This window comes from Phyllostomus hastatus, unplaced genomic scaffold, assembly GCF_019186645.2.
Source record: "Phyllostomus hastatus isolate PE091 unplaced genomic scaffold, TTU_PhHast_1.1 phas_scaffold_345, whole genome shotgun sequence".
NCBI classification, from domain to species: domain Eukaryota; kingdom Metazoa; phylum Chordata; class Mammalia; order Chiroptera; family Phyllostomidae; genus Phyllostomus; species Phyllostomus hastatus.
Window position 1 is genome coordinate 17,098,877 of NW_025334024.1, and position 14,080 is coordinate 17,112,956.

At 54.4% G+C, this 14,080-nt stretch overlaps 1 protein-coding gene across 5 annotated transcripts in view; it reads right to left on the reverse strand.

Annotated features, from left to right (window-relative positions):
* Positions 1-1,015: 1,015 nt before the first annotated feature.
* The window catches only part of DUS2 (dihydrouridine synthase 2), a 37,334-nt gene continuing 24,269 nt past the window's right edge, over positions 1,016-14,080 (reverse strand). For all 5 annotated transcript variants that reach the window (XM_045818901.1, XM_045818904.1, XM_045818903.1 and 2 more), the window contains 9 exons: positions 11,580-11,645; positions 11,327-11,397; positions 9,365-9,451; positions 7,812-7,980; positions 5,595-5,716; positions 4,171-4,320; positions 2,966-3,053; positions 1,804-1,877; positions 1,016-1,568 (listed from right to left, as the gene is read on the reverse strand). In XM_045818901.1, coding sequence (XP_045674857.1) covers positions 1,331-1,568; positions 1,804-1,877; positions 2,966-3,053; positions 4,171-4,320; positions 5,595-5,716; positions 7,812-7,980; positions 9,365-9,451; positions 11,327-11,397; positions 11,580-11,645 — 1,065 coding nt within the window. In that variant the 3' untranslated portion in view covers positions 1,016-1,330. The remainder of the gene's footprint in view (positions 1,569-1,803; positions 1,878-2,965; positions 3,054-4,170; positions 4,321-5,594; positions 5,717-7,811; positions 7,981-9,364; positions 9,452-11,326; positions 11,398-11,579; positions 11,646-14,080) is intronic.

A 14,080-nucleotide genomic window follows, 5' to 3' on the forward strand; every position in this document is an offset into this window, starting at 1 on the left:
CAGTGAGAGCAGGCTCAGCATGGCAGTGTCCCATCACAGGACTAGCCTGTTTATCCTCCAGCCGACCTCAAGCAGGCAGAGAACAGCTGATCCCACTCTCAGAGGAGGGCCCTTGGCCCCAGAGGGGACTAGAACTGACCTGCCAAAGATCAGACAGCCATGGACTCTGGAAGGCCACTGTTGGTGCGGCATCCTTATCTGCACACAGAAGAGCAATGAAGCGGTCCGGGACTGAGACAGAGGCCTCACCAGCTCAACACTTGAGTCAGGCTGGAAGGGCCAGGGGCTGCTGGCTGGTGCAGGGGCCTGACCTTGGGGTCATGCGAGAGGAGCACGGCCTTGGCCCAGAGGGGATTACCCTCTTCCCACAGAGCTTGGAAAAGGGGAGGAGAAGCAGCATGTTTACAGCTGAGGAAGCGCAGGGACCTTTGGTCAGAATGCCCCTCCCAGTAAGCGGGGGTGGCCCCACAAGCTGAGTTGTGGTAGCCCGTTTGTTTGCTTCTCACTGCCAGGAGGAAATTAAAGAGAATCTGCCACTTCCGGCTCAAACCGGATGGTGGGGGTGGGAGGTGGTGTGGGCAGGCAATCGCAAGGGCCCCAAATTGTTGTCATCAGCAGTCTCCAGTCTTCTGCCCAGAGCAGGCACTTAGTAGGTGTGGGCTCCAGACAGCTGGGCTCACCCAGCACTCCCAGCTTGCCCAAGTAGGTCCAGACACCCCAGTCGTTCCCCCAGATTCCATATGGTCTCTCATCAGGAAGGCCAACCGCTGGCCATTGCCTCAGGTTTGTCCTCAGGAGAATGGGCTTCTTGGGCCTTCCTGGCTCTGCTCAAGTCCATCGAGCACTAAAGGTGATATCCTGCCTCCCACCTCCACCCAGACTTGTAAGGATAGGGAGGAGATAGGCTTTTTAGGAAGCTCCAGATCTTCACAAAGGGTAGGAGTAGAATAATTATGCCAGGTCATCCACCAGTCCGTATGTGAAGAAGCCCAAGGCTGAAGCAGCCAGTCGTGGGTGAGAGTAGAGGGTGTCTTTATTGCACTGCACCAATGTCAGATGAGGGAGGTGCCACTGAAAAAGCTCCTGTTTTCAAAGAAAATACGGAGGTCACTGGGAACTTGGCCCTGCTACTAAAACCAACCAAGAGAGACGGGCACTCTGGGCACCCCTTGGCCCATGCTCCAGGCTGATGGGCCAGGCCAGAACTTCTTGACACCTGTCAGGCAGGGGCAGCAAACTGTCCAACAGCATCTGGTTTATGCTCTGTACCCACAGTCATCTCAGGGCCAGACCCGCAGTCAGGCGGTGGTGACCAGGGAACAGACAGTGGTCACCAGCCTTCCAGAGGACTCTCTTTAGTACTTCCCAAGGTTACAAAGGGCTTCTTGCACAGATCCCCAGGCTTTGCTGGGTCCTGAGCTCTGGAGCCCTCAGGGTCTTGGTCAGGTGCCTCTCGCTTACGCTTGTGCAAGGAGGAGCTCTCCTCACCCAGCCGACCCTCAGGGAGGCCCTGGCTCCGTAGACAGACGATGGCTGCAGCCTGTTCCGCCAGTTTCTTAGACTTGTCCCTGGGCAGATGAGGCATGGGGCAATAAGGCAGGTAGGCAGACACAATGGTAACAGGACTAGAGGCTAGGAGACCTGACTCTCGACACCCTTGTCAAAGATTCTGACAACACTGAGGAAGGGGTCATCACCCAGGGATGCCACTACCCAGGGACACCATTCCCCCAACCCTCCCTGGCCAATGCTTGGATCAGGCCCTCCACTCCAAGCCTCACGCCCATGGATGAAGAAACTCACCACAAGGTGGACTGGTACTTTTGCTCAGCAACAGTGACAACAGAGCAGAAGAGCCGATCTAGGGGGCGTTGAACCTGGTACGGAGAGAGCAAAAGAAGTGGGGATGGCTGCAGGAGGGGAAGAACAAACCTGGAGGCCCACCTGCCGGGGTCATGTGGAAGGCAGAGAAAAGGAAGTCCTTCCCATCCAAGTCAATGACAGCTACCTGTTCTACATGTTCCTCCCCAGCAGAAAGAAGTGGCTGGTGCATCTTCCAGGGGAGAAAGGTGGATACACAAAGACAATGACACTGCAGCAAGTCAGGAGTTCTGTCATGGACCTGAGCACAGGGCCATCAGAGCCCTTAGCTGTACCTATGGAGTCTCCTCCTGCTGATATCTGGATGGGCCATGTCCCCAAAATAAGTTCACCAGATGGCAACGGGGTGAGAAGGGACAAGAACTGGGGCAAAGAAGACCCATCTGGCAGAGAGACCAGGTGATACGGCAGGACAGAGGGCTGGGCGCCCGAGTCCTGAAGCAGAAAGGCGCTGGGGGCGGGGGCGGGGGCGGGTGTCTCATGCTCTGAGCTGAGGAGGACTTGAGCAAGGGAAATAAGAGTTCAGATTCACTTTAGAAATGTCACTTTGGCAGAAGAGGACACAAGGCCCAGAAGATACAAGCTGGGAGGTCAGAAGTCCAGAGACAGAGCCACCTAAACAAGACATCGTTTAGTAAACCAATACTGTCTCAGTTTTGACTGAGGGGCCCCGTGTGTGGGCCCAATTCTATGCCCCATTAGCTGCGGCCTGGTCCAAAAACATGTCTGTCTAACTTCCAGGTTTGGGCAGCCTTCCTAAATCACTTGGCCCTCACCAGAGACGTCTCCCCTCCCTAAGCAACACCACTGGCAGGGACTGGCCCAAGTAACCCCTTACTTAGGACTCTAGTTCAATTTTATGAAATGTGGACAGAATTAACAACAGGCCCACTATCAAAGGGAAGGCTCTATCAGCAACTGGTTCAACCACCAGTACCACTGTGTGCTGACAGAGGGCAAAGCCAGGCTCCAGCCAAACAGCCTGGAGTCCAGGGTACAAGCTGTAGGTGTGCTGGGGGCATTGGCACCAGCTGTGGGAACGCTACAGGGCTGGATGCCGGGCAGGCCACGGCCAGGAGCTCACCGTTTCATACACAGGTTGCGCCAACTTCTCCCTCCGGCACCACTCCAACAGGCAGGTCTTCGGGGTGATCTGGGGAGAGTATGCTCTCCTGGGGAAAGGAGGGGAAGGAGTCAGGGCCCACCCATCATCACTCTATTTCTCAGCAGGGGCCCTACTCAGTTCCTGGTGGGACTGAGACATCAAGCTGCTGCCTTAAGACTCCTGTACCTATTTCCTGACGTCCCACTTCTGTCCCACCACAGCTTGGGGCTGCTTCAGCCCAAAGGGACAATGGGCTTCAGTATGCTTGGGGAACTTGGGTGGGAAGTGAACTCCCAGCACTCTGAGCTCCAGCCTGGAAAACAGCCTTTGACAGCCAAGGAGGAAGGTCCAGTTTGCCCCTCGAGACAAGATCCGAAGAGAGTGGGTAGGGGTAGGGAACACAGGTGGCCATACAAAGGGCTCAGGTATCTAGCTTAGTACCCACCCTAATGTCTACAGAGTGTCAAGATGATCCACTGTTTATACAGAGTGGACTCTGGTTTCAGAGTTAGTCTGTACCATGTCCCAACTTCCTACCAGGAGTTCTCCTTGAGTATGACTGCCCAGTGGCTGATCCTGCACCCCTCCTCCCAAGCCCCTACCAGACAAGACGGGCCCCTGGTCTGGGCTTGGGGACCTGAGAAAGGCTTAGATCCCAGATTGCAGAGGACAAGGATGAGGGACCCAGTCAAAGCTGAGTTACAGTCTGAGGCAATAACCAGCTTGAGGTATTCCTGCCGAGAGGGGACACCACAGAGCCAGTAAGGGGCAGTGGGTGTGGGCAGGAACTGCACAGCCAGATAAGGGCCAGGGTCCTGCTGCTGTTGGGGAGCTCCTCGTAGGCCCCTAGTTCCTCTGGGCTGGGGAAAAAGCACAGACTTCCAGGAACAGAAGGAGACAAGTCCTCTCACCCAAGCTGTGGGAGGGGGTGGGGCAGGGAAAAGGTGGAGTTCCGTCCCCTGGGACAACACGTGCAACCTTAACAGCGCTGCCTGGGCTTTCAGAGCTATCTTCTCCAAAGTGCCTTTCCTGGGTTGCTGGAAATTGAGAACAAGTGCCTAAACCAAAGACACCTGTGGTCCCCAAGCTTGTCCCTAACAAGTACAGCAGACAGCTTGCCAGCCCAGTCAGCCCAAGGGCCCTGGCCCTGGCCCTGGCCCAAGCTGAGGCACCTGGAGACCTACCGGTCAAACTTGACAGCCATCTTAATGACACCAGAGGGGTCTTCCGCTGGCTCCATCACCTCCTCTGGGGTCTTGGCCAAGAGCTCAGCCCGCCGGGAGTCCAGTTCTTGTGTGGTCTCTTCATAGAAGGTACCAAGGCCAAAAGCCTCACTATGGAAAGACAAGCCGAGTGGGACAAGCCCCTTAGTGGAACCAGCAATGAGGGAACTACTGCAGGAGCCCAGGGCCACACCACTGAGAAATGGCCATCCGTACACACCGAAATGCCGCTAGGACCTGGCCATCAGAAGGTACCTTCTGCTCACCCTTGGGATCAGTCTGGACTGGCAGATGGACAGTGACTGTGGGCCCCTGAGGGCAAACACTGTAAGGCAGGCAGGGCAGGGTGGAAGAGGTTCTAAAGGTCATTTCCACCATCTGAGCCCAGCCTTTCTTCCAAGGAAGAGCATACAGGCAGCTGTCCCCAGCCAGCAATGAGTAAGCTGACCTACGCTGATCAAGTACGGGAGGCATGCATAGCCTCATCCTCATGTGGGCCCGTGGGAGGAAGAGACGGCGGCCTGACCACTGAGTGGTTCCCCACTTCCTGTCCCAGCCACAAGCAGTTAGGCCTCACCTAAACCGAGGTACCACCCAGAGCTACACAGTTATATTCTTGAAAATTATACTCTTGAGCTCACCAGACACTCGGGTCAAGCCGGTTAAGCTAGGTGGCATAGGGACAGAACCAACACCACAAGCCCAGGACAAGGAGGGTTTGGGCAAGGCTTTTCTGTTCTCGGAAGCATCCTGAGGGCTGGAGGACACTCACAAAGATGGATGACTGGGGGTGAGAGTGATTCAGAAAGGCCCCTTTGGAGGAGAGAAGATATACACAGCCCACATGATGGGGAGAGACCGTTCGGGCAGAAGACTCAGCACGAGCACAGCTGTGCAAGTGGGAACAAGAGTAAATACGGAGCTGTGGGAGCAGGCACTAGGCTAGTTGTGAGGGGCCCCAAATGTCAACCACCTGAGCAGAGGAGCTAGGGGTGGCCTCTCCGACTGCAGAGCGATGGGTGTGGGCACAGGCGCAGGCTGGGGGCCCTATTCCGCAACCCCCACTCTCCTGACAGTTGGGTCTTGGTGGCATGATCTGCGACTGGGGAAGCCCCTTCCTCCCCAGGAATTCCCAAGCCCAGGCCTGGCATTCCTCCATCCTACTAGTGCCTCAGCTCCCGAGACTCTGAGATCAGTCCAGAGACAGAAAGTTCCAAAGCTCTGAAAGTATCCCCTTCTGTCAGGCAAAGCTATAGATGACCCCACTACTGCACATCCATCTCCAGAAGCTATGTCCTCCGTCCCCTGGTAGAGTCAGCTAGGGCTCAGAGTCAAAACGGGGCAATGTCTGCCAGGACAGGTGGATAGCCCATGGCCCCTCTCACCAAATCTCCCGGGAAGACTGGGCAGCGTGGAGCAGCTTTCCCTGGGGTGACTCCAGCTGTTCTCGTAGCATCTGACACAAGCAGTACTTGGTGTTGGTGTAGTGGTTGTCATACTGCACAGCCTGGAAGGAGAACCCACCTGAGCCCACCTGCTGCCCAGGCAGGTTCTGAGGCCTGGGCTTTGCTCTGATGCAGGGAAAGGGGAGCCCAGGGGGCACCAGCGGTGTGCTTGCAGCTGAGACAGTGGGACCCCATAAGAAGAGCCACCTGCATCCGGGCCATCTGATCCTCCAGTTAGTGGTACAAAGCTCAAGGGTCACATCCAAAGCCCACAACCAGGAGCACACCCTACTGGACACCCTGTCTGAAGTCCGAACATGCAGGGAGCCCTTCCTGCTTCCACCACCACAGCTAACCGGAAAGGACCTGCTGCCAAGCATCTTCTAGGGGAGGAAAACAAGACAAATTCTGGTGTGGCAGGACCAGCCTCAGGACAGGGTGAGATTCTTCTATTCCTTGTAACCACACAGGTACTCTCCCTTCCCACATCTGAACTGACCTGTCTCCAATTTCCCCTACATGGATAAAGTAGAGCACCATCTACAGAGCGTGCTCACATGTGTTGTTACCTCCCTGAGCAATACAAGCGAGAGGTGCAGCTGTTACCATTACTTCACAAACTGGTAAGGACAGGCTTAGGGAGGCAAGATAACTGACCGTCCAGGGTACCTAGGAGAAGTCTGCCTGGCTAGGGTAGGCCAGGGAGTATGCTCGAAGGGTGCCCCAGCCCTCCAGAACCCCTTCTAACCCCTGCCCCCTACACTTATCTAACGTCAACACTAGGCCTACATCTTCAGTGCCTGGGAAGGTGCCACAGCACGCTCAGGACAAAGCAGGGATATGCAGGTAAGCCCAGCCAGCAGTAAGGCCTTCATTCAGCTTATTTGGGTCAGAAAACAGCTGGCTGGACCCGAAAAAGTCCTGCCTGTGTTTGAAAGCCGGTCCCTTTCTCCAGGACAACACTCTGGAGGATCTGCCAAGGGTCAGGCTGAGCAGGAATGATAACAGCACCTTTCACCCAGTGAGCAAGCTCAGCACAATGGGATATGTCTTCTCCGCCACAGACTTGCCAGCTGGCCAGAAGAGCTAGACAGCCAACCTGGGCTGAAGCAAGCCCCCTTTGCCTCTGCTGACCCAGGCCACTGGAGAAGCTGGTGGTCACCAACATGCCCAACAGGACACCCAGGACCAAGAGAATGAGAGCTGCAGCATCAAGCAAAGCAGACTCCAGGACGGAGGCTGCCTAGCTCTGGACACAGGCCTCAAGGCCTCCTACCGTCCCCAGCTTCCACAGCCACAACTGCCCGGGCATGGCCACGGCTTGAAGAGGATAGAGGCAGTCTGAGGGTCTGAGATGCCCCTGACCCTCCCAGGTGGTTGTGAGCCCCAGGATTGAAGAGGAGGGTAGAAGTCTGCTCTCAGTGAAGGCTCAGGCCCTACTCATTGAAGAATCTGAGGACCATTCACTATCTCCACCTGTAGACATGCACAGCTAATCACAAAGTCCCACGGAGTTCCAGGGTTGTGCAAAAGGGACAGGGCAAGTTACCTTGTCAAAAAACAAACTCCTTTACAGGAAAATGTACTACCATCAAGCTCCCACTGAGAAGAAAAAGCTCTTCCCTAGGTAGAGGGTTAGCATTCAGCTATGCCCTAAGTTAGGGGTTAAGCATTCTGGGAATTAGCAAGAGAAGAGTCTTTAGTGATTCTGACTGATGACAAGGTGAGAAGTCTCCATGGAGATAATCTCTCCTCAACAACAACAGCTACAATGGTTCCTCTTGGCTGTGGCTGCTCTGGCACCAATGCATTGGCATGGGTGTCTTCAGTGACACAGACTCCATTGTCATTGTGCATGCATGTGTATGTGTGGCAGTTGAAAAAGAGAGAGATCATGTGTTTGGGGCCCCAAAAGCATCCTGGTTCCAGAGGTCCCTGCTATGACCCCACATCTGAGAAGCTCTAGAAGGAGGTGATGGGCGGCATGCCTCCCCAACCCCCTGGGAGACCCAAAGCTGCGTGACCAGAATTGAAAAGAAAAGGAGAGGGACAACGAGGGCTGCTGGCAGCTGGTGGCTGGGGCTCACCCAAAGCACTTTCTGCGGGAATGTGGCAGACAGGGAGCAATGCTTATTTCAAAAAAGCGCACAGACATACGTATTGGATGTACTTCTGCATGACCTCCTCCAGGGGCCGCAGACCCTCCTTGAGGAAGATGGACGGGTTCCACATGGCAGCTCGGGCCACCATCACTGAAGAGGCTGCTGTAGCTCGTCGAAAGTCCTCGATGTCCCAGTGATCTTTGATATGGTCGTGAGATCCTCCACTGAAAGGCAACAGGGATGAGGGGTGTCCCCATCCTTGCCCCAGCATTTTCAGAACCAGGCAACTCCCAGGTCTGCCTCCCATTAGCTGTGTGGCTATGGCTAGGTCCTTCAGCTGGAAGCACTTCTGGAGCTTGGAGATTCTCACACACACCCCACTGAGGGTTTAGGAGTGACAAGGGAGATAATATAGGAAAGCAGCTAGAACCATGCCTGGCACTTAATAAGTATCCCTGAGATTTTACATTCCTGCCATTTCATTCTAAACAGTGGCTAAAGGGATTATAGGAAACCCCACCCCCACCCCACTATATGACCACTAAGGGCTGGGTCACAACCCTAGAGAGGGAGCAGATGCGGTGGCGACTGTGAGAGGAAGGAAGGAGGCCCGGTTTGGTTGCAATTTCCCTTCCCGCCGCCATGCAGCCCCAAGGGCCCCCTTGTAAATTGCTCTGTCTTCATCTGTTCCATTAGGAGCCAGGCAGCAGCCTCAGTCCAAAGGCAGCATTGTGGGGGACATGTACACACACACTCAGGTGGGAGCAGCAGTAAGAGGGCCCAGTGTCTGGAGGAGCCCGACCCTCTCCCTAAAACTCCTTGGCCTGGGGAAGCCCGGGCCTGGCTGCCAACCCCCACCGTCGGCTCTCTCCCTCCCTCCCACCAGCCAGGTGTGCCTTTTGTCAGGGCTTCGGGGCTTTGGAACTTCTGTGTTCCCATCCTGCCATCGGTTCTGTGCCATCCTGCAGCTCCCCAGAAGCAACTGGACACTGTCTGGCTATTAAGCTTCTGGGCTGGTCACTGGTACCTCACACCTGCCAGTCTAGGTTCCAGGCCCTGTAGCTGTGCGGGCTGGGCTTTGGACTGTGACCAGCCTTATGATTCCTGAGCAATACAGAGTTAGGCAAAAGTAGGTTTATAATTATTCATATGGAAAATTACACAACAATTAATAAATAATACAAGGATAAACTCTGTTTTATGTTCTCACAACTGGAAACCTACTTTTGCTCTACGTGCTCTGGCTTGGGCCTCCTCACCCTACACCCTGCACACCTAACTCCAATGCGACCTCACCTTCCCCTGGGCCTGCTTCAGCAGCCACGCTCTTGCTCCCTGTTCCCTGAACCCTCCTGCCCTCAGCCCACCCATCAGAGTGCCCTGGGCCCCTGCCTGCGACACACCTCCATCAGCCACTCACCAGAGGCCAAGGAACATGGCAAGCACTTGCGTCTGCCTCATTACCGACTTCATTTTTCACCCCACCATTTTTCTTTTTCCTTAAGGTCAATTTTTAATGCCATCTCCTTCCCTTTTCATATGCCAGCTTAAATCCCTTCTGAGAGAGGTGAGGCGTGAGGAAGTAAATGATGGGGAGGGGAGGCTTACTTGGCTATGACGGGAATGGAGAGGGTTTCGGCAATGGCTTTGATGGTTTCACAGCTGACAGGGTGTTGAGGTCGCTCCTCCCGCTTCCTTGGAGATAAACAAAAAGGATGGGGCTGAGGGCTGAGTGCCCAAGGCCATGTCACAGTTCACACAGGGTTATGTTATAACCAAGCCCTAAGGTCCTCCCTGCTGAATCTCAGGAAGGTCACGTGGCCATCAGAGACAGGGGTCTAGGCTGCAGTGGATGGCTCTCCATGACCTCTGCTGGGAGGGTCCGAGACAGCACAGAGATCCATGCTGAGAAGGCAAGTTCAGCTCTTGGAGGCCTACAGGTGAGTCATGGCTGCAGAGGGTGGAGGTGGGGAGATGATTTCCAAGGTCACGCCACCTCCCCACGACTTCCCCTCACCTCTGCCAGAGATGAAGAACAGTGCCATAAGAATGCTACCTCTACTGTCCCGGCTTTGCCCTCCCCATGGGACTAGAAACAGCTGCTGCCCCTCAGGCTGGCCACTCCCACACAGCTGCCTATTCTAAGGCCAAGATGGGCAGCTGACCCTGGGGGTAGGAACCTGGCACAGGTAGACCCAGCAGCCAGGGCAGGCCGCAGACCATGGCTGCCACAAGGAGCCACTGGGGAGGCAGCACCATGACCCAGGGACCCTCCCTCCCAGGTCAACTGTAAGTTCTTGTGAATGAGACTGAGCCTTAGGGGTGCTGAGGTGAGCCCTGACCTGAGCCGCACTCAGGAACAAGAGAGGTGGGTGACCACATAGTCCTCACCCAGGTTTTGTCTTGGTGTGTCCCCCCTGTCACGCCCCTCAACAAAAGGCCACGGGCCTCAGAAGGCTCAGCCAACCCAGCCTCCACCTTCACCTCCCCACACCCCAGCAGCCAGTTCTAGCCATCCTCAAAAACTTTAATGGTCAGAAGTCTCTCCTTAAAGTCACTGAAATTTGACTTCCTAGTGTTTCAACTACTGGTGGAAAGGAACCTTGTAAAGCAGAAATTACCTTAATTTCCAAATGAGGAATGTGGTGCACAGAGAGGTTAAATGATTTGTCCAAGGATACTGAGCCAACAAGCAGCAGAGCTGGGATTTGAAACCAGGCAGTCTGAGCCCAGGGCCTGTGGCCTCAGGGTTTGTAATGGGTGTGGCCTTTCACGTCCCCCTGCCAGCTTCCACCAGTACAGCTATGCTTTTCTCTTTTACATGTTGGACTTCTGGGTTCCCTTTTCTGAAAATGCTGTAATAGACACAATCAGCAAAAGATGTGCTGTTCCTACAAGACCCCTGAACCCAAAAGAGTATCACTTAGAGAAGAGAGGTCACTCTGGCCAAAGTCCACTGACCTGGGATTCTGTACAAAAGCACAGCCTGGACACAGGGCAAGTCTGACTGGGAAACCCAGGGGAGCCTCCGGCAACACCTCAGCTCTCAGCAGAGTGTGGTAAGCTACGGACACAAGGACTGTTTAAAGCAGTCGCAGTGTCAGCTGGCAATCCTACAGGGGCAGACCGAAGAGGCAGTGCCCGCAGATGAACAGCAGTCTGCCTGGGGTCATTCAGGGCAGAAGCTCTTGCTCAACGTAGTGGAAAGAAAAGGAGACTCAGAGTCAGAGTTCTAATTCCACCACTTCCTGGCTGCATGATGCAATTTTGAGCAAATCATTCCATCTCTACCGTTTACACTTCCTGAGGTTAGGGGCATTTCTCTTTCCTCCTTGGTCTCCCTGTCTCTAAAGCTCAGTGCGGCATCTACCACCAGTAGATGCTCAGTGACTGAAACACAGGAAAATGCAAGCTGGTAAGAGTTTAACCGCCCCCGGGATGTCAAAGAGCTAGGCAGAGGCGGGGGCATGTGTCGAAGAGAACTTAGCTGACCCCTGAGGTCTGCTGAAGGACCGTTAGGGTGGCAGAGGACCTCGCTGCGAGTCAGTCACTAGAAAAGCAACCACTCACCTCCCGTGAACTGCGATGGCGGCGATGCCAGTGCTCTCTATCCGCTTCACAAGGCTCAGGGTGTCTTCCAGCTGAGGAAGAGACCCGCGCAGGGCGGTTACAGAAGCCAAAGAGAGAGCAGCTGTCAGCTGTCCTCAAGTGGGCTCAGCTCTGCCCCCTCCTCCAAACCTAACGCAACACCTCAAAAATTACTGACACCCCAAATAGACATCCCCAGAGAAAATGGACCTTCAATGTAACACCCCATCCTTACCGACGGTAGGATGCGAATTTTGCAGGTCACAGGTCTGTGTGTCCCTTTAACAAGAGTGCTGAGGATCTGCAGAGAGAACACAAGAGCACCTGCCTCTTCTGGAGCAAACCCCACAATGACCTGTACGAAGGACTCCTGCTACAGACCCGTGTGTCCCAGTGGCATGGACATGTCTGTGTCCATGATGTGTCCACATGCATACCTGTTGCACGCATATACATGTAAGCTCCATGAAGGAAGGAGTGCAACTTTTTTCTATGCTAGCCCCTTGCCTGGCACACAGTGGTGTACATATAGTTGGTAAATGAATGAATGAGTGAGGATCTGCATGCATGCCTGTGTAAAATACAGTGATCCTTTGCCAGGGCCAACATCTGACAGCCTAAGAAATACAGAGTCTTAGATCCCACCTCATATTTCCCAAATGGGTCTCTACAAGCAGGGCTTAGGAATTTGTAAAGGCTCTGCCCAACACACGCCCTCCTCAGCATGATCCTGCGGCCTCGCCCGGTAGAGGGCACACGGCTCACAGCTTCTCTCCTGCCTGAAGGCAATGCTCCCTTAGTGCCGTTCCGGGGTCTGCGGAGTGAGGGGGCACGAGGCTTTCCAGACCTTGGGCCCTGTCTTCACGGACCCCCGTCTTTAGGGGAGTCAGATGTACAGGAATGAAATGGGCAAAGGAAAAGACAACATAGTCAACAGAGTAAAAAGTGTTTGCTTGGCATGGTAATTGCAAAGAACTTCAAAGACAGATCAAGAAAGCCATACAGGAAAGTGTCAGGGAGGGAGCAAGACCAGACCTCCTAAGGGTCAGAGGTCAAGAGAGATGTGGGAGACACTGCAAGTCCGAGGCACTGCGGCCTTCTCCCCTCATCAGGAACTTCAGGCCTGCCAAGCTGGATGGAAGGTGATCCCAAGAGCCCTCTTTCAAGAACTGGGTCGCTGGCAAGCAGAGCAGAGGGGACATACAGACAGCTGCTGCCAGTCTTGGTTCCAGACAGGTGAGGGCAGCAGAGAGCCAGGCTTGTGGCAGTGGAGGCCCTTTGGGCAGCGACAAAATGAGGCAGGCCCCTCAGGAGACATCAGACTAAGAGGCTGAGCTGACAGGCTGGAGGACAGATAATGGGTGAGACAAGGCCCACTGGCCCAGGCACAACTGCCAGGGGGCAGACTGGGCCTAAGGTCCTAGGGTCTCTCTGGCAGACCTTCAAGGAGCACCTGTCCTTTAAGGGGGAACTGCCAGACCCTCTGAGATACACAACACAAGTTCTCACTCCAGTTGTTTCCCTCGATCGGACAGCACTGTCTCTGAGAGGTTCCTTTGCAAGTGCTGCCTTAGAACCCTCTGGTGTTCAGTGACATAAGTATCATTGGCTGGTTTGATCCAGTCCTCTGTTTTGCAGAGCTTCCTTTTGGTGTCTTATCTAAGTAGCTCTAAGCATCTTCTTTAGTATTTCTGTTTATTTCATACGCATGTTCAAGACCAGGAAGGAGATTAGCAAGCCCTAAAAGCCCTAGCCCCTTGCAAGGGTCACACTGAGAGGAAAGGGCACTAGCGACTGTCTTCTGGCCAGGCTGTAGCATGAAACTGTCCTGGACCCAACTCTCCTCGATCCAAGTGATACCACACCTCTGGGATGTGCACATCCGTGGGGAGAAGGACCTGCAACAGACCCCTGCCTGAGCAGATTACAGCACATCTACTGGCAAGCAGGCTCATCTCACCAGGTCACAGAGTAACTCAGGAAAAGCTCTCTTAGTTGTTGGGAACAGGCTGGGGAGGAGGATGGGAAAGCTTAGGCTTGGAATCAGTGAGAGTCCAAGTCCTGGCCCTGTCAGTTGTGAGTCACAGCCCAAGTGCAGCGTGCACAAGGGGGATGCCCTGGGCAGCAGGGGGCCCGGGCAATCCTGGGCAAGGGTGAGAGAGAGGACATTACCGAATTAGAGTCTAAAACTGAGATTCTTAATCCAGGGAGGGTAATCAGAGACACCTAGGAAGCTTTGTCAAAAGACTGATATCCTCTCCCTGCCTCTATCCTATTTCTAAAAATTTTCATCGCTCCAACCAAGCATCCTTATTTTGAAAAAACTTCTGCCGGTGCCCCTGAGATGTTCCCACAGATGAAACCACAGGCCTAAAACATCAAGCCTGTGGGGACGCACAAAGCTCTCACCCCAGCCTCCCAGTGCACCAGCACAGCCTGAGCCCGGACCTACTCCAGCCCACTATTCCCAGGTCCCCTTTGGCTTTACTGTGGAAGCTCCCTTCCATGAGGCAAACCCCACCCACCCATCCATCCCACCAAACAGAGGAGGAGAATGAACTGAGCCTCACACGTGAAATGCACCTGAAGAGGGACCGTGAGAGGACAGAGCCAACAGCGTGAACAGGAGAAGCCAGGAGGCCAGAGCATAATAGAAATGCCCGTGTGCAATGATGGAAAGAAAAGACCCCCAACGGGCCCCCTCGCCTAAGTACGGTAATACATTTGACATCCAGT